Source organism: Vicia villosa, linkage group LG3, assembly GCF_029867415.1.
Source record: "Vicia villosa cultivar HV-30 ecotype Madison, WI linkage group LG3, Vvil1.0, whole genome shotgun sequence".
Lineage (NCBI taxonomy): Eukaryota > Viridiplantae > Streptophyta > Magnoliopsida > Fabales > Fabaceae > Vicia > Vicia villosa.
The window spans coordinates 9,837,210-9,857,381 of record NC_081182.1 but is presented as its reverse complement, the minus strand read 5'-3'; the positions used below and the strand labels follow the sequence as shown (position 1 = coordinate 9,857,381).

Below are 20,172 nucleotides of genomic sequence, written 5' to 3'. Positions count from 1 at the left end.
ATATGAAGACACCTGAAGAAGTTTGGTCGGGACATCCACCAGATCTCGACAAACTGAGAGTATTTGGCTGCGTAGCCTATGCTCATATTAGGCAAGACAAGGTCGAACCTAGAGCTCTGAAATGCATGTTCATGGGATACCCAGAAGGAGTCAAAGCTTATAGGCTATGGTGCCTAGAGCCAGGTCACAGGAGGTGTATCACCAGTCGAGATGTAGTTTTCAATGAAGCTGAAATGGCTTTTAAGAAAACTGATGATGTTGGTCGAAGTACAGAAACATCTGACGAAGAGCTGGAACAGGTAGAGATTCCTGTTGAGGTGGAGCATGTTGATGCTGAATTGCATATCCCTGATGAAGTCGAAGAAGAAGTAGAAGATGCTGAGAAAGTTGAGGAAACTGACGATGACTACCTATTGTCGACAGATAGGTCGAGAAGAGTCATAAAGGCACCTCAGAGGCTTGGGTATGCAGATCTTATAACTTATGACTTAATCTCTGCAAGTGAGGTTCTAGACGAAGAACCTAGAGACTACAAGGAAGTTATGAGGAGTCGAAATAAGACTGAATGGCTGAAGGCCATGGATGATGAGATGAAATCTCTTCATGATAATCATACTTGGGAACTGATCAAGAAACCTGTTGGGGCAAGGTTAGTCAGCTGTAAATGGATTTTCAAAGTTAAGGAAGGAATTGAAGCAGTGACGTCGAAAAGATACAAGGCAAGGTTAGTTGCAAGGGGTTTCACTCAGAAAGAAGGTGTCGACTTCAATGATGTGTTTTCTCCTGTTGTGAAGCATAGGTCCATTCGAATGTTACTTGCCATGGTAGCACATTTCGATCTTGAACTGGAACAGATGGATGTGAAGACTGCGTTCTTGTATGGTGATCTAGATGAAACGATCCTGATGAGGCAACCTGAAGGGTATGTCGAAAAGGGGAAGGAAGATTATGTGTGCAAGTTAAAGAGATCTTTGTATGGGCTGAAACAATCTCCTCGACAGTGGAATAGGAGATTCGACAAGTTCATGGCACGCATAAGTTTCATTAGAAGTCAGTTCGACCACTGCGTTTACTTCAGATTTCGACCTGGTAATTCATTTGTTATTTTGTTGCTTTATGTGGATGATATTCTCATAGCAAGCAACAATGTTGAAGATGTGATGAGGGTGAAGGCTGAACTCAATAAGGAGTTCGATATGAAGGATCTGGGAGCTGCTTCCAGAATTCTTGGAATTGACATTCGAAGAGATAGAAAGAAGTCTAAGTTATGTTTATCTCAAGAGGCATACCTATGGAAGATTCTTGAAAAGTTTGGTATGTCGAATTCGAAGCCAGTTGTGACTCCAACAAACCCTCAATTCAAGCTGAGTATTGATCAGTGTCCCAGTACTGATGTCGAAAGAGCCTATATGAATAGCATCCTATACGCAGTAAGTCTTGTAAGCAGGTACATGGCGAATCCTGGAAAGGCTCACTGGCAAGCATTGAAGTGGATTTTAAGGTACATAAATGGGTCTCTGAATAGAGTCCTAATTTATGGTGGAGCCTTGGGTGAAGATGGTAAAGCAGCAATTGGAGGATATGTCGACTCTGATTATGCAGGTTGTATGGATTCCAGAAAATCTATTTCTGGATATGTTTTCACTATGTTTGGCACAACAATTAGTTGGAAAGCAACACTTCAGAAGGTTGTTGCTCTATCAACCACTGAAGCGGAGTATATTGCATTAACTGAAGCTGTGAAAGAAGTATTGTGGCTTGAACGTTTTGCGAAGGAGCTGAAACTTCAAGGTCGAGGTATCACTGTTAAATGTGATAGTCAAAGTGCAATACACCTGTCGAAGAATTCAGCCTATCATGAGCGAACTAAGCACATTGATGTGAGGCTGCATTTCGTCAGAGGTGTAATCGAGCGTGGAGAAGTCCAAGTGCTGAAGGTTTCGACTGAAGACAATGCTGCTGATATGATCACCAAGACATTGCCGAGTTGCAAGTTTTTCCACTGTATGCAGTTGATAAAGCTGCATGAAGAAAGCTAGTTTGTTCCCTTGATGTTGTAGAGTTAGATCCAAGGTGGAGATTTGTGAGATATTGTATCGAACTCTAGTATAGTCGAAGGGTATTTTCTTGGTTCGACAGGATTAAGCATGAAGTCGAAGGTTGTTCACATGCTTGTGTCGAAGATGCTAGAGTCGTTAGCATGTTAAATTAGGTTTTAGTGTTTAAATCCTAATTTGTTAAGTTAGCTTGTTTATTAAGGTGGCTTGTGTAATGGGCCTTGTGGAAAAAACCCATTAGTTAGTATGTTAGGTTTTATTATAAATAGCATACTAGTCTCTCATCATTGCTAAGCTGCAAATCCTAATTTGGGGTGAGAGAGGTTATTTGTTATTCTTGTAAACTTGTAATCTTGTTTTAAGAGAAAGTAAAAGAATAGCAGTTATAACCAATATTTGTGTTCTCCTCTTCTTCCTTGTGGAAAAAGCACATTAGTTAGTATGTTAGGTTTTATTATAAATAGCATACTAGTCTCTCATCATTGCTAAGCTGCAAATCCTAATTTGGGGTGAGAGAGGTTATTTGTTATTTTTGTAAACTTGTAATCTTGTTTTAAGAGAAAGTAAAAGAATAGCAGTTATAACCAATATTTGTGTTCTCCTCTTCTTCCTTGTCCTTTATTCATCCCTTATTTTATACTTTGTTCTTGGCATTGAATTCACAACTTTGTAATTGAGGAAGAATATTTTGATCGAGCCACTTTGATGTTTAATGCACCATGATGGCTATAAGTTCAGTATGATCAAGTGTCTTTTGTAATTTTTTTCTCCTTCTATTATTGGTGTGCTAGTTTTTTTCCCTTATTATCTTTCTCAATAAAATACTATAAAATTTACCTAGTTATGATAATTATGATTTGGTTTGGTATTTTCCGTAAATTTTCAGAATATATATTAACAACATACAAAACATAAATACATTAATAGTAAAAATATTTAAAAGTAAACACATTTAATACTAAAAATATCATACGACACATTGTTATCGGATCAAGTATGTCTTTTTTTATCGTACAATAATACAACATCTGATAAATCACATACAAAATATAGCTAATTCAGCTTAACAAATAAATTAATAACATTTTTTTTATAGTAGTGAAAATAATAATAATTATTATATTAATTATTTTAAAGAGATATTTATTTTAAAACATGAAAAAATGCTAATGAGACACTTATTATAAAATAAGTTGGGAGAGAATAACAACTTACAAGTTACACCTGCAACCACCTGCAGTATTATTAGGGTGTTAATATTAGGTCTAAATTCTCATATTTTTTTTCTATTACCAACATTCAAATTGAAATCATTTTTATATTTGCATATTACATACTTATTTTTTATATATAACTACAACTACTACTTAATGGAAAGAATGATAATGAACCACATGTTTTTATTAAAATAAAATAAAAAACAAAAAAAATCATCCACACAAAACAGTAATCTATTTTAAAATTGTACCATCATAGTTATCTGAATTCATTGTTGTTCAATGAATTGAAATTATGAGAATATAGTGGTAGAAGTAATACAAATAGTGCAACTAATTACCTGTTCGTGAACAATTCGTGATATCTTTTTTCGCGAGAATTAGCATTTCTCCTTTTTAATATATCTATGTTCCATGGGATTTGGTCTATATGGAGATAGTTAGTGCAATCCAACGGTTCATGGTGCATCATTGATTGAGCGAGATTGGAAATGGATAGAGCTAGTTTTTTTTTTATTTTTTATAAGCGGATAGAGCTAGTTATTTATTACCAGAACACATAAAGAGAGTGTGTAGTCATTTCGCATTGCATTCAATTCAAAGTGCTCACGAGTTACGTAAATCAATCATGTTATTTTTTTCTTTCAATTTTCTTCTTCCCCCGGATTGGTCCGTCTGAGCATTATTTAGAAAGGAGAAGAATAACATGTTTAGTGTCAAATATATATATATATATATATATATATATATATATATATATATATATATATATATATATATATATATATAACATTTTAGATAGATTAAAATTTTAAAAAATCAAAAGACAAAGAAACATAAAATCTTATCTAAAGAAATACTCAAAAATAATATAGAGCAACCCGAAAGAATAAATAAAAAAATTCACATATAAATTCGCATACAAGTGCAAAATCAAATTGCAAAATAAAAATAACATGTGAACAGAGCACTGAATCTAAACTTTTGAGAATAGTGAATGAATCAACTAACAAGATGAAAAAATGTTCACACAACAACACTCTATTGCATTGAAACACGATAACAACAAACAATGACCATTTCTAATTAATGGTACAGTTTCAATCAATCATAATTGACATAGATAAGGACCAACAACAAAATCTAGATTCAGGGGACATCTCAAACACAAACAAAGCTTTAGATCTAAGCACGGACCCACAAATATGAACTTGTCATAAACAAATAGATCAAAATCCCTAGAAACAAGATCGCATAATCCATGATCGTGGGATGAACTAACCTAGCCTCTACGCCTGTCAAAAAATCCAAAGCAACACCAATAAATGAAAACACTGTCAGAACCAACCACCGACAAACTCAAACCTGAACCAAAGATTTCAATATGTTTAAACTTAGACCATTGTTCCCCACCGATTAACATGCACATAACTTTACATTGAGCTTATATGAGTTTTAAGAGATCATTAGTGCAACGTCCGTAACTCTAAAACCCCAATAGAGGCTAAGGGTGGAACGACATGAGAAGACATGACGTCATTAAGTTTAACATTTATCTATCTATCTATCTATCTATCTATCTATCTATCTATCTATCTAATTCACATCATAAGAGTGTACAAGCTATGTGGAATTCTCTTTAAAACCTTTACGAGATAAGTGAAGACATCAAGGATTCTAAGATCATCATGTTAATATATGAGTTTGAATTTTTTTTTTGTATGGAACCCAAAGAATCTGTGGAATCCATTCAAACTAGTTTCCTCCACTTAAATAACAAACTAAACAACTTAGGAAAGTCCAATTCTAACAAAGATTGTGCTAACAAAATATTAATTTCAATATGTAGGGAATGGAAGGCGTAGGTTACAACCATAAAAAAATCTCACGGTCTTAATACATTGGACATGACAAAGTTGTTTGGGAAACTTATTAAACATGAGAATGAGTTGAAACGAATCGCGGATAGCAAAGTGAAGTCGATAAAGAAAGAGAAAGGTAAATAAGAGAAAAGGTCAATTAACACATGTTATTTCACTATCTACTACTAATTCTACTTATTCAAGTGAAAGAGAGATTGTTTTCAGGAAAAATCCTCACGTTGCTAGAAGAAATAGAAAGATTATTTCATCTAAAGTTGTATGTCATTATTGTGGTAATAAAGGCCACATTAGACCTTTTTTCCATGTTAGGACTGATAAAGTTCCTAATGGTACCATGGCTTAGATACCTAAGTGCTATTTAACTAACCCCTAAAGACCTAACTAAAATTGGGTACCTAGTTCTATTTATTGATATTTTGTGCAAGAGTGATTGTGAATATTAATATATTCTCAAGACAAGTAAAGGAAGATGTATCTAATCATATTTTTTATTGTATTATATTCCTTTTGATGTATTAGTGTTGTTATTTACTAACTTTACTTGTGCAACAAGTTTAGTCCTAGATCATTGTAATTGGTATGATTGTTCCTTTCTTCTCTATCTTGCGTAGTTACACTTAATTTACCTTAACTGCTTTCATTGCACAATGATCATAAAACTATTTTTCATATTGCATTAAAAATTATTTTTTATCTGCATCAAAATATTGTTTTAATTGCATTATTTTTTTTTAATTCACCTTGCATTAACCATTTTTCGAACTAATTTTTTTTTTTTTTGCATAAGTTGCATATTCATTTTATTCTAAATTTACATTGATAATATTATATTTGGCGCCACTAATGAATCTCTTTGAAAGATGTTAGTTAGTCTCATGCGGTGAATTTGAAATGTCCCTCATGAGAGAGCTCACGTATTTCTTAGGAATGCAAATCAAGCAAGCTGAAGAAAGAACCTTCATAAGCCAAGCGAATTATTTCTTAGAGCTTATCAAAAAGTTTGATATCCACAATTTGAAGAGCATTTAAACATCCATGGCTTCAAATGTGTTGATTGACAAAGACGATAATGGAGTGGAAATCGACATCACCAAATATAGAGGTATTATAAGATCCCTACTTTATTTAACGGCGAGTAGGTCAGATATTATTTTTAGTGTGTATATGTTCCAAATATTAGGCATCACCTAGGGAATCCCACTATGATATCGTAAAAAGTAATTTTGAGGTATCTTAACGGAACCTCGCAACACGGTCTTTGGTTTCCCGTGGATAGCGCATATAGCTTAGTAGGTTTTTCTGATTCTGATTGTATAGAGTGCAAGTCAGATAAGAAAAGCACTAGTGGTATTTGTCACTTGTTTGAAAATTGTTTAGTTTCTTGGCACAGTAAGAAGCAGCATATCATTGTTCTTTCTACCGGCGAGACTGAATATGTACCTGCTAGTAGTTGTTGTGCACAAGTCTTATGGCCAAAGCTAGAATTGCTAGAATATGATTTAAAACTTGGCGATATTCCAATCAAGTGGGATTATACTAGCATAATAGGCCTCACTAAGAATCCGGTAATCCACTCACGAACTAAATATATAGAAATCCGACACCATTTTCTTAGGGATCATGTTGAAAAAGGGGGTGTTATTTTTTAATACGTTAATACAAAAAATCAGCTTGCTGATAATTTTACAAAACCAATATCATCGAAACTTTTTCACAAGATTTAAAGGGAATTGTAAATCTTGGATTCTCTGTGCCTTAAATAGATTGGAATTTCTATTTAGTTTCTTTTGCTATCTGTATTTTATTATTCACTAACATTCTCTTGTAGTAAATCATAGTTCTACCAACTTCATTGACATGTCTCTATAAATCTTGTATCCGATTATATCCTTGTGTGTGTGTTTGTTTTGTATAAGTTCATTGGTTTTGTTATTACATTCTTTATTTCACACAGTCATCTCAAGCATGGTTATGATTGTTCGCCTTTGCAATTTAAGTCTTTTTAAATGCGTGTTGTTAATTATGTGCATTTGAGCATTCATATATTTAGTCATGCATTATTTAATCTTTCATTATTAGTAGTTTTGATCACTTAATTGTTGTTGATAAGTTGTTACATGTCTATTGATGTTTTTTTTGTCTGCAACATGTCTATCTTCATGTTCTGTATCCAATCTCCAATGTTGTATATTCTTCTTAGATATTTAGCTCATGTGTTCATCTGAAATCTTTTTGTTGTTGGTTATTTGTGTTTAGACTTATTATCATCTATCTTTTTTTGATCTTGTCAAAGGGAGATAAGTTATAATATGAGTCTAGAATTGTTTTGTGCGTTTTAAGCTGTTGTATGTGTGTGTGCAATGTTTTTGGGGGAAACACAAGCATTTGTACGTTTTATGTTGTCGTGTGGGCGATGTTTCATGGGGAGCATAAGCATTTGTTTGCTTTGGGTCAAATTCGACTCAATTCCAAGTGAAAGCTTGCCAAACATTTTGTTGCTAGTCTCTTATGTTTTCATTTTGTTATTATTGTTTATTGAGTTTCCTCTTCAATTGTATATCTTTGGGTTATGTTTTAAATCCACTCGCTTTAGCATGTATAATTCAAGTGTTTGCATTTGAGTATAACCATTATGCCTTAAGCCAATTGGTTGAGTTAATGGAACAACAACCATATTTGATGTTGGTTCAAATAATGTGGGAATAAGGCACAATGGTCATACTCAAATGCAAACACTTGTTCAAGTAATGTAAGAATGTGAAATATTTAAGTCTTACACTTTTTTTAATGTTACTCATACTTTTTAGTTTGGAAATCGTTAAAAACATTGAAATGTGAAAAATAATAGGAATATATTTGGAATAGTGATAATAAATGTAATAATTATAGATAATTTTATTAATCGTTAGTTGGTTCAGTGGTGATTGGTGTTGGATTTGATAGGGAGGACCACAGTTTGATCTTCCGTAACTACGATTGGAAGGAGGCTGAACTCACTTGATGTCAGAACCGATCCCCGAGAACTCACTTGATGTCAGAACCGATCTCCGAACCGAATTATAGCAGTGGTGATAAGTAAAAAAAGTTATAGATAATTTTTGCTTATATTTAAAACCATTGGAAAAAAATTTTGTTACTTATATTTGAGAGAGAAAGTATTTACTAACATAATAATCCTAATTATGGACTATAGTAATAGTTTTTTTTCATCAAGAAGAAAGGACACACCAAAATTAACAAAACAAAAAACTAAATATCTATGCAAGAAGAAAGTAATGTAGCATAGGATGGCAAATTCCACATTATATTTTGTTTTAGTCATGTCCAATAGACCATTCAATGAAGTTGATTCCAACTCACCAAAAATGAAAAATCATGAATCAATATCCAAATAAGCTAGACAATCATAAAGGAGTCAAAAAGTTTTACTAATAAAAGATTATATATGCATTAAAGAAGCAACACAAAATTTAACATTTGAAAATCAATTTATTAATTTTTATGAATAAATAAATATGCATAAGTTTAGTTTAAAAAAACTTAAAAAATGAACTAAGTTTAATAGCTTACCATTAAAGTGATAATTTAGTACAAAATTAATTAGGTTTTAGAATTCTCACGGACAAGACAAATGAGAAGGTGCTTCCTTTATCTTTTTCTTTCCGTTACCTTTCTTTTCACGTGAGTCAGTGTATGTATGTATCTGTGTTTCTCTCTCTTCTTTCTCTCTCTTAAAACTCTGAGTTTGTTTGTTACTACTACTGCTTTATTATTTCATTCACAACAACAGAACCTGATTCTCTGAAAAACGCAACCCACGAATCACTTTTCTCCTTTTCTTCTTCTTTCTTTTCACTTTCCTCTCTTTTCTCCTCCCAACATAAACACCACACTGTCTCTCATTCGAATGGACGAGAACAAGCTTATTCTGAAATGGACAAAACCTCAATGAAACGTGCAACACCTCGAACCACAAACCGACACATTCACAAAAAACAACAACAACAATCTGGTAAATAATATAACTCCATTGTCGCTTTCCGATTATTCCTTCTTCTTCTTATCTCGTTTTCACTAACAGTAACAGGTTTCAAAAAATCGAAGAAGGAAAAGTTAAGAACCTTGAGCTCAATGGGCTGCAATCTGGATCATCATTCTCATAAATCTATTTCCAATAACAAAAAGGTTTATTTTAATTTTAATCTACTTAATTTCTACTAATTCTTTTTTATTTTCTTGAATTTATTTTTCTTTCGAAAATAATTATTGTTATTGATTTTTTAGGTTTTCAATGAATGCAATGGCGTTGATCATGCCTCTGTTCCGCGTAAGATACGTTCAGGTTTTTCCTTTCTTTTCTCTTCACCTTTTTTTAATTATTTTTTTGGGTTAAGAAAAAAAGTGTGAATTTTCTTTATTTTTATTAATTTATTAATTTACTATCTATTTTTTATTTTTTAATTATTTTTAATTAATTAATGTAACAGCAATGAAGAAGCGGGGTCGTGAATCGATTTTAACTGATTCTGAAAAGCTGAAATATGGAATAGAATCTGCTCAAAAAGATAGCATAAAGAAATCCAAAGTGAGTGTTGCTAATTGCTAAACCTCTTTATGATTCTGAACTTTAACTTTTTTTTTTTTAATTTGGTTTGTAATTTTTCTTTTCTAGAAACAAGTTGAACTTGGGCCCATTACAAAAGATGAACAAGAGGTTGCTGAGACTCTGTATGCCTTGGCTGGAATGTTTCCTGCCAATGATGAGAGTGAACTAGACCGCGAATCGAAGAAATTATCGGTTTCGCAGGACCAAGATGAGAGTGCTAATGTTATTTATCAAGGTTACATCACTTTCAATAGTTATTAATGCTAATTATATTAATGATTATCAATTTTCTGATTAGTTTTTTTTCTTAATGAATTTTGACTTCAGAAGCTAATGAGGATGTTAATCTTATTGCTGAAAGTTCAGCTAAGGGAGCAGTGAAAAATAGTCCTTTGAGCGAAGCTGTTGATGTTGAACAGATTGATTTACACAGAAGTGAAGATTTCTCAGTGGCAACTCACAGCACGGCTCCAAAAGTAAATCTGCAGGGTGTGACTATGATGGTTAAGAGGAGTGAAAATGATGTTAAAGCGGAATTGCATGACTCTGAGTTGTGTCTTGGAATGGGGTGGGTAGTTTTTCAGTTGCATTGTGAAATCTATAACATTTTCAAATCGTTTTTCTTATCAATTTATTGTGGTTTCCCATTGTATTGTAGATTAAATGCATCCACACAATCGCAAATTTCACAAACTGGGGGAAAAGTAAACGTGGAGTATGAGACGGTAGTTATTTCAGCTTTTATAGTTTGCATATAAAATTCTTGTCTTACAAGCTAATGGTAGTACTGTTGGTGTTTTATCAACTTGTGTTTCAGGCTGGTGGCATTGATTGTAAGCAAGAGCAACATATAATCAAGTACCAGAGAGAAAATGGTATGCAAGGAGACAATTTTCTCGTTGGTTGTTACTAGCAGTGATTTTTCTTATTTTGATTATGAATGGACATATCTTTGGTTGTTTTATCAGATGGTCTAACATTATGGACTGGCTCGACGGCAAGGGCATCTACTGCGATTAATGCTTCTTATTTGCAGTAAAATTTTTTATTCAACTACATTTTGAACTTTTTTTTATGTAGCCTAATTTCCTTCGCTCCCTCGATTTTACTTATCCAAATTTGATGGATTTTTGTTCTTAAGGTCTTCTGCTGCCGCTAAAGCTCCACATTGGTTGAATGCTGCTATTAGCAACTCCAAACATGATTTCATGGAAAGTGGTTCTTCTGGTGGAAAGGTAAGAAACTCAAAACTCATGCTTAGTGAGTGCTGTTTTGCATGATTTATATATACCTATTGGTTGTTTTGAACAATTAATGATGATGCAGATTTCCAAAACTTCCGTTCGTAAAAAGTCATGGAAGAGTTGTGCAGCTCATGTTCACATCAGTCAACTCATCCGGAGTTTAGAACTACCAAAACCGCAGGTTGCCAAAGAACCTGAGCTTTACGAGTGTGATCAAATCAGAGTACAACACCAAGGGTCAAAGTGTGGAGTTCTAACCGAAGCACAAAACTCAAATACGACGAGAAATGGAAATGCTTTTGCTGCCAGAACAGTTCAATCTGCTAGTTTGAAGAATTTCCCTGAAAATAAAAATGGTGTTCTTCAGCAGCAGTGCCATTTTCTTGACATATCTCTGTCTCAGCCATCTCCAACACCTGCAAAACATGCTCCTCAATCGCAAGTAAGCTTATGAATACTTTTGGTGACGATGTCTCTCCTTGTCTCCTCGTCATTATGTTCTGATGGTTATATTTTATATTCTGCAGAGTTTCAACTTCTTGTCCTTGTCGGCTGGATGTAACGGCTTGAAGGTTGATGATTGTTTAATTAAAGGTGGAAGTAGGTTGGGACCATTCTCAAAATCACAAGCCCCTTATTTTCGGTCTATACAACAGCAGCATGGTGGACTCATGGCAATACCTACAACTTCAAATCAGTATACATCCACTTCTTACATTAATCAGCTTCCTACTGCAGGACCACAGGTTTTAATCGTTCTAACCATATACTCCTACGATGTTGTATTAGTGAGCTACAATTTATAGTGATTTGTATTATTGTTCAAACATGAATGAGGCAGGTAAAGTTTATTGTTTATGATAAACCTACCCCACAACACCAAAAAAGAGGGACAATTTGCAGTTCATATAATTGTTGTGTAGGCTTGTAGCACCTAATATCTTATTGTGATGATAATGAGTTTTGTAACTTTGTTTGCTCATGCTTTAATTGAATGCAGGTTCGGTTGCAGCAACCTCATTATTATGGTACACCATTATGTGGAACTCAATATAGTTCGACAAATTCATATAAACAGCAGTACCAAAACATTTGGGCGGCGCAATTAGTAACACAAGGTGGGTCTAGCAGCGTAAATAACAATCTCATGAGAGTTCAATATCCTAACTGGCAAAGTGGAAGACATGAAACTGGTGTAGTCAATCCGGGTGTCCAAGTCATGGTTCCTTACCATTCTCTTGCATCGCTAGAGTCACTTGGTTCAAAGATAACTTCAATCTCTGATCAACAACAGTCCTTTACACCTGCTTCATCAATTTCATTATCCAGGACAAATGGGCTAGAAGAAATTAGAGGCAGATTCCATGGTAGCGGTGCCTCATCGTTGCAGTTGCTGTGTGATGAACGCATATGAAACTGAACATTTAGTTCACTTTCTGTTTGAAAAGCCATGTTATTCATCTCGAGACGTGAGACATGTACGTAGCACAAAAGTCGTGAAGTCTATATATTACAGGAGATTCTTGCTGAGTATGCAAAGAGAGGAAAATAAATGCTTCTATATCTTCCTAAGTTAATCATTTTGAACTTGTATGCTTTGATTTGTAGATGCCCGGTTATTGGTTATTGGTTATTGTTTACTTGTGGAATGTCATGTATAAATTAACAAATCCATAGGAACAACTCAATTACCAAACCTAAAAAAAGAACAAGACATGTTGCCAAAGAGCCTAAACTATATTACTGTTATTGTTTATAGAAACACACATGCTGATTGGCTAATATTAGAATTAGTGTACTTTCAACTTACTAGTTTGTTTGGTTTAGTCGAGTATTCTTAAATTGGTTGATGTTGATTAAAATAATAATCTAAATTTAATCGCACTGATTTATGTTTCAAAAAATACCTCCTAAAGTTAATTTTCCTCTAAGAACTACTAGTAGTTGATACAAAAAGAATAATTGGAAAACAAAGTTGATTGAAGGGCATTTTTAAATACATTTTGTAACATGAAATGGATCCTCTGAATAGACACTATGAAGCACACGAACACTTTTTAGGAGTAGCCGTGTCAGGGTGTCTCATACGAGTCGGTGTTTGACATGCGTACGGCATGTGTTAAAAAAAGTCAAATACTATCATACATGTAGCGGTGTTGGTATCCTAAAATTTTGAGTCTGTCTGTGTCATGTCGGGTTTCGGTGTTTGTGTTGGAATTTGGGCTTAGGAGTTTAAATGCGCCACAAAATTCAATTTCTACATGCCACTTTATGCTGAACAAATTTAATTATATAAAGATTTAATAAGCTAGAGTTAAGGTTTCCTTTGAAAATTGTGAGTAATTAAGAAAAAAGGCAGAATAGATTGCTTGGTAATTTAGCAAGATGAGTGATGTATGAATATTCAATCTTGTTAACAAAGGAATATAAAAAGAATTGCATATATATTGAGCTAGCTTCTCCCTTTCAAAATGCTTGTCTAAGACAACAAGTCCTCTATATGTTGGGTGAAGAGTCTTGTTCAATTTCTGTTAAATATAAACAAACCTTGGACCATTTACCCACCGCTTAAAAAAAAAAACATAACAGAATTGTTGTAAGTGAAGTGGACGCCAAGAAAAGAAGGTTCCAATCTTGCTACCATTTATTATGCCAATTGTCTCCTTTCTCTCTTTCTAGTACTTACTTACTTCTACTTATAACCAACCTAACTTAACTATCTCATTCTCTAACATTAATAAACATGAATAAGAAGCTTTCAAGAAACACAGAGATTGACACAAGAGCACCGTTTAGGTCTGTCAAAGAGGCTGTCTCGTTATTCGGAGATAAAGTTTTGGCCGGAGAGCTCTACGCAAATGTAACCAAACTCAAACATCAGGTTGGTTGGTTCCGTACCTCTAGAACACCGACATCTTTGAACAAACGTGTGTCTGATGTCTGATATGTATCAGTGTCAGACAGTGACACACGTGATTACGTTCAGTTTATTTATTTTTTCAAGTTATTATCAATATAACACGTTAGTATTTGTGTCATTGTTTCATAGTTTTATGCATCATTTACTTTTATGAACCAAATCACTCCTTTTTACCGTTCAATATTTTATAATCTACAGATACATGTTGGAGCAAATGAAAATGAGGTTGATCAATCTTCAAGGATTGAAACCGTTGCAGCCGAGCTAGAAGAGACGCGAGAGAATCTAGAGAAAGCAAAAGAAGAAAGCATGTTAATGGCGCATTGTATGTCATCTCTCCAAGAAGAACTCGAACGCACGAAGCAAGAGCTCGAACATTTGAAGCAACGAGAAACAGAAAAACATCAAGTGGAACCGTCCGAAACCGAGGACGTGAAGTTCGTGGAGAATTTGAACACGTTTGAAGTGAAAAGTTCAAGATTCGATGACGAATTAATGATGGAGTTTCAAAAGAAACGGTACGTGACATTCGCGAATCCACCGTCTGTTTCTCATGTTATGTTGCCACAAAGTCAGGGTGTGGAAAAATTGGAAAGGCACCCTTCTCTTAGGAAGAAGAAGAAGAAGTCATTGATTCCACTCATTGGAGGCATTTTTTCTAGGAAAAAGGGAACAAGCCAAGAAGTTGCATGATGAGTGATGAGTATAATGTTAGCATGCATTATATTATACCAGAATAATTTCCAATTTGGTTTTGATTTCGAGTTTTTTTACGTTTTTGAACAAGTTTTTATTTTACTTTCGTGTCTTATGATTATGTATATGACAGTGGCCAATAATATCTTGTAAAATTTAGCTCAAACTGAGTAAGATGGTGACTAGTAGAGTAGAGGAATATGAAGATGTTTCAAGTAACAACAGTTTAAATTTTACTGGTGTATTCTACCTTGTGTACAAACTTTCTCAAGTGAATGAAAATAATGATGAATGCAATTCAGTTTTCTTTCTTCTCATATTATCTTTCATGATGTCGTTTCCATTTAATCCTGCCATTGATGAAAAATAATATGTTGAGTGTGGGACAAACTAATGCAAAGGGGTAACCAAACCAAATGAAGAAAAATAGAATGCAAGTGCTTAATGCCAAAGAAAAAATGGTGATCCAAACTCAATTGGCCAAGAGCAGAACCTTTAAATTGAATTAAATGTTGTTTTGGGATGTTTGCAAGGCTAAAGCAAAAGGCCCAAATGCACCACCAGGAGGTAAAACGTGTAGAGCAAGTGATCTTTCATTTATCTAAGAACAAATAATTCCGTCCTTCAGACAGGTCTATCATCGTGTCTATCATCGTCTGATTAGATTCAACGGCTACTCACACAAAGTATCTCACCTCACACGAACGGTTCCTTTTAACTGCTCTTACTATATAAAAAGAAGAGTGTGTCATTTTAGGTATTCAAATACATTTTTCAGTTTCATATTACTTCTCATTCTCTCATTAGCTTTTGTGTTGCAGTGCTAACCTTATAGGTCATTGTTTTTTCCATCGCACCAACACTTCATTTCATCGTTCATCCAACATTCTAGTTCCATCATGGAATAGTGACGCCGTTGTTGAATGCAGTATAGGGCAAGCAACAACAAAGATTTGGAAATATTGATCCGGGATTTATCGTCCACAGAGATGGAGAGATGCCATTCAATAGTTTCTTTGGTTTCGAGCTTGGATCTGAATGAGCAAAAAGTAAACAAAGATATGGACAAGAAAAGAATAAACACATTCTTAGAAGAGAAATAACTTATCAGGAATGTAAATATATTCACTCTTCACAAACATACACTTACCAACCTGTTATACTCAACCCACGATACTCATCTATGTCATCACGTATCTCTCACATAAGCGTCCATCTCTGGAGCACAAACGAGATCATCTCACAACTAAGGTTATCTCTAACGCGAAGCTGCGAGAACATCCGTATTCTCGCGTCGGCGATCTCTCGCGCGCCGCTCAAACACGAAAGCATTAAGAACAGATACAAACAGTGAATGCTAGCTCTAAATCTATCTCTAGAGTTCAGAACCAACAGAATATCATTCTAGATAAAGATTCAAGCAGTTTATCTCTAAAGCAACTCAAATCTCCAGCACAGAGCAAAAATCCAGAACAATATCAACACAGATTTATAAAGCAAGTTAAACATAACATTATAATCGGTAAATATACATAAGATTCGAGTAACTATACAAACAAACCCAACACAAAAGAAATACACAAAGAATAGAGAAGATAAACCAAACATCTCGCGGGTTGTCAGCTCCGGTTGATGAGAAATCCACCTCCGATCTTCCAAGTGCATGACCCGGTGTTGTTTTCTAAGCTAATCCTACTCTAAGAATGAAAATGATGGAGTTGGAACCAAAAACTCTCCAAAACCATAACCCTAAAATGGTTCAAATGAAAGAATATAAACACATTTTCTGCTACGGACGCTTAGCGGACTACACGTATTACAAAAATATCAAGAACAGTAAACAGGCCACCGCTTAGCGGCCAGAGTTACCGCTTAGCGGCCAGGAAAATTGGGTTCGCCCCTGGAAAGCGCGCTTACACGCCGCTCAGCGGCGCTCTCTGCACAAAACTTGCTTATTTGATCCAAAATTGCGCAATCGGAGTCGTGCCTTCGACACTTTATTCCTCGAGGCTCCAATAAGCATGAATACCTATAAAAACAAAGGAAAAACTATTAAACGGTATATAAAACATATGAAAACTAAATAATGTGAATATATACACAAAAGTGGGGATTTTATTACAAAATCAGAATGAATAGAATCGATAAGTGCCACAATTATATACTCAAAATAATAACATTTTGGCACTTATCAAACTCTCCCCAACTTGAAACTTTGTTTGTCCTTGTCATACCCCAAAATTTGCCCATACTTTTTCTCCTACTCAAATTCAAACCAAAGTACAAAGCTCCTAGACACATCCTCCTACACAAAGCTCTGAAACTAGGGTTTAACCTACTCAAAGGAAAATCACTGAATCAATGGCTCCAGATATATCCATGACTTAGATAAGGACCTCTAAATGGACTCCCATATTTTTGTGGTCTTTATTTATACTTATTTGATTTTTATACAATTAAAAATCAAAATAAATTAAGTAAAATTACAAAATAAAGGGAATAAAATGCATAGCTTTGGTTTTAATTACTTGAAGGCCCAAATAATCATATAAGATAGCCCAAATTCGTGAAGCATGCCATGGGAAGGATAGTGAGCAAATATAGAAAGAATTAGAAGGTTTTGATTCAAAAGATTTTTCTCCAAATACCTAAAAGACCAAGCCCAAAAAAATTAGACCTAAGATGTTCTCCTACTTATACTGAGGAGATTGAGACTGGAAGACAAGGATTGCTGGCCTTAATCACGTAAAAAATAACTCGCCAAAAATCTCAAAAATTAGGGCACGATTTGAAATTCTTTTCAGCAGGTTTGGATCGATTCAAAGCGTTCATTCATCATCTGGAAGTTCCTAGGAGCACGTTCATATCATTCGTAAAGGACCATGCACTCTAAGAGGACCTCGCTCATCTTCACCGATTGGTATGTGTTTTGATTTTCAAAGCTCTAAATTCACGCCATTTAAATAAGCTTTGTGTGTATATATACGTTCATGGACATGTTTGGACGTGTTTAGAATATTTATTTTGAAGCTTTAATGTCTGAACCGAAATCCGCCATTAATGGAGCATGAAGCTTTTGCTTCTTCGTACCTAGGGTTACAGGCCGTTTTGGAACGAAATAATGGCACCATCGAGTTCGTAATGATCAAAATATGCAATCTGGGTTCTTCTTTTTTTGTTTTTCCCTTGATTTATGAAGGTTGGCTCGCGAAATCATCGGAGAAGGTGATCGGTGAACAGTCTCCGGCGTCAGCTCCGATTGAAGGTTTTTACACTGGCTTGGTGTCGTGATTCCATTGGACAGTCAACAATCTTTCTCTCTCTCCGCCCGCGTATCCATGTTTGATTGGCCAGTCAATTCTTCAACACCCTCTCTCCAATTCTCATTGGTCTACGCAGAGGATAAGGGCCCCACCTCTGATTTCTTTTTTGACTTTGATTGTTTCTATTCGTTTTATTATTTATTTAATTTTTTATGCTTCATTAACAGATTAATTATGCAGCATGAATGGCAAGGGATATCAGTTGGTGACTGATGGAGCCTGGGTTCGACTCTCCCCAGGACCTGTTATTTTTACAAGAATTTATTTCCAGATCCAACGCGACACATCCATGTGCGCCTACCATGCATCCTCAGCGTGCAACCATGCGATCTCACCAAGGCCAGATCCAAGGGCACCTGAAGGCGCTGTCCACCATGCACTTGCAAGAACCAAACCACATCGGATCGAAGCTAAGTTTCTCCGCTTTTCCTTTTATTTATTTTTATTCTTTTAATTGTTATAATTAAAATAAGAACTCTTTCAAAGAAGTTTCTTTTTTTTTTTTTAATCAAAATCCTTCTAAAAAATAACAAGTTTTTTTGTAATTAATTTAATTTAGTTATTAATTTTATTTTTTAGTTTTAGTTAATAAATTAGAAAAAATAATTAAGACTAATTTAGGATAATTATTTTAGGGTAATTAAATTTAGTCTATGTTTTAAACCCTGATTTCATCATGGTCACTAATCACTGCTATGGTAGGTGTTATCCACTAAATGCATTTTTAGCCTTACCAACCTTGTAGGTCACGATAGGTTTTCTTAAAGAAACCCTTTAGGGTTTGTAAAACTTTTTAGGGTTTGTAGAACATTCATACACTAAAATATGTTCCTATGTCTTTCTCAGGGTTAATCTTCAGATACCTTCCGACTACGCGTCACGCCTTCCCTAAAGCTAAGTCCTGATTAATTTTATTATTTCTTTTATATTCGATACAATATTATTTTGTCATACACTCATTGCTTCCTTTTTCTTTTGCCAACTCCTTAATGGTCAGGGTCAATGCTTCATGCTTCAAGGCAAACCTCTGCCCATCAACCTTCATCAGTCAAAGCCAAAGGTTTGTCAGCTGGCCAAAGCTACGAATATTGGTAAACCTAAACCCTATTTTTATTACTTATGTCAAACCCTACTAAGGGATCCGCTGGTTTCATTGTCCCCTTCCCCTATTATTATGTAACTATTTATTGGTTGTATTGATTGGCCTTGAAGGCACTTAAACTGTTATATTGTTTTTACTGCGTGGTTAGTAATTTAGGGAGTGACAAGACTAATTAATCAAACGTTAGATCACTAACTCAAGATAAATGTAATCGAAGTTAACCACGTGAATGCTGCACCCACACACCTTTAGGGTAATCCCTCTGGTTGCCTTTGTTGCCTGTTGCCTGTTGCCTTGTTGCCTTTAAGTGTACTAAATAGTCAAAGTCCCTCGACTCCGAGGATACCTAAAGCAATGTTGCCTTCAAAGTTATTGAAACTCCCCCGAGGTTGCCTTATGGAAAGTGATTGTCCCTATTGCTAAGGTATCCTCGCATGATGCCTTAAATGACTATTATATCCTTCCCTTAGACTACCTGCCCTCTTTATGGCATGGGACAGTCTTATGGAGAACGATAACTCGATGACCCTTCACATCCAATTGAAAGACTTCCTGCCCTCTTATGGTATGGATAGACCCTTTCGCCTCGAAAAGCTAAAAGAACAATTTTCTAAACTTAGGGTAGTTGCTACTAATTGCTTGCTCTAATTTAAATTACTTTTTACACCTCTTTTCCAAATCAAATTCAAAAAGACTACGCTTATTTACAAGCTAAAGTTCTTCTTCGAAAACCTTTTCAAACAAATCAAACATTTTTGAAAACAAAGTGAGCTAAGCAATTAAGAGCCCATGGATAACCATGGATGCAAAGGGTGCCTTAAAAACCTTCCCTTTGTATAACTTACCCCCCGAACTCAATCTCTTTCAAAAAAGGTATTTCCTGTTCTTTTAGCCTTTCCTAAATTGGATAAAATAAAAGTCGGTGGCGACTCTTGCTATCCGCACATTTCAAATAAAGTCAGTTCACCGTGTTACAGAACTGGCGACTCTGCTGGGGATTTAATTTGATAAAAGAGGGGTTACCTTAAAAGTTTAGGAATCACTTAAATGTTTTCTATTGTTTGCTTTGTTTGTTTTATTTTTCAGGGGCGTTTTGGGAATTAACTGATGGACGAATCCTATTC

General features: G+C 34.8%; 2 protein-coding genes across 3 annotated transcripts; both read left to right on the top strand.

Annotated features, from left to right (window-relative positions):
• The first annotated feature begins 8,827 nt into the window (after positions 1 to 8,827).
• Positions 8,828 to 12,816, top strand: LOC131654880 (uncharacterized). 2 transcript variants are annotated; one of them, XM_058924803.1, is made up of 13 exons: positions 8,828 to 9,169; positions 9,239 to 9,342; positions 9,442 to 9,484; positions 9,645 to 9,742; positions 9,830 to 9,998; positions 10,091 to 10,331; positions 10,422 to 10,488; positions 10,581 to 10,638; positions 10,732 to 10,798; positions 10,905 to 10,998; positions 11,090 to 11,449; positions 11,535 to 11,753; positions 12,008 to 12,816. In XM_058924803.1, exons 1-13 carry the CDS (start codon positions 9,091 to 9,093, stop codon positions 12,419 to 12,421), a joined length of 2,013 nt encoding a protein of 670 aa, XP_058780786.1. In that variant the 5' UTR covers positions 8,828 to 9,090; the 3' UTR covers positions 12,422 to 12,816. The 2 variants fall into 2 exon arrangements, with proteins under 2 accessions (XP_058780786.1, XP_058780785.1); XM_058924802.1 differs by having other exon boundaries at positions 9,442 to 9,499.
• An 865-nt stretch (positions 12,817 to 13,681) lies between these two features.
• LOC131654879 (WEB family protein At1g75720-like) lies at positions 13,682 to 14,920 on the top strand. The gene is made up of 2 exons (XM_058924801.1): positions 13,682 to 13,888; positions 14,126 to 14,920. The coding sequence occupies exons 1-2, from the start codon at positions 13,751 to 13,753 to the stop codon at positions 14,618 to 14,620; spliced, it is 633 nt and encodes a 210-aa protein (XP_058780784.1). The 5' UTR covers positions 13,682 to 13,750; the 3' UTR covers positions 14,621 to 14,920.
• The last annotated feature ends 5,252 nt before the right edge of the window (positions 14,921 to 20,172 follow it).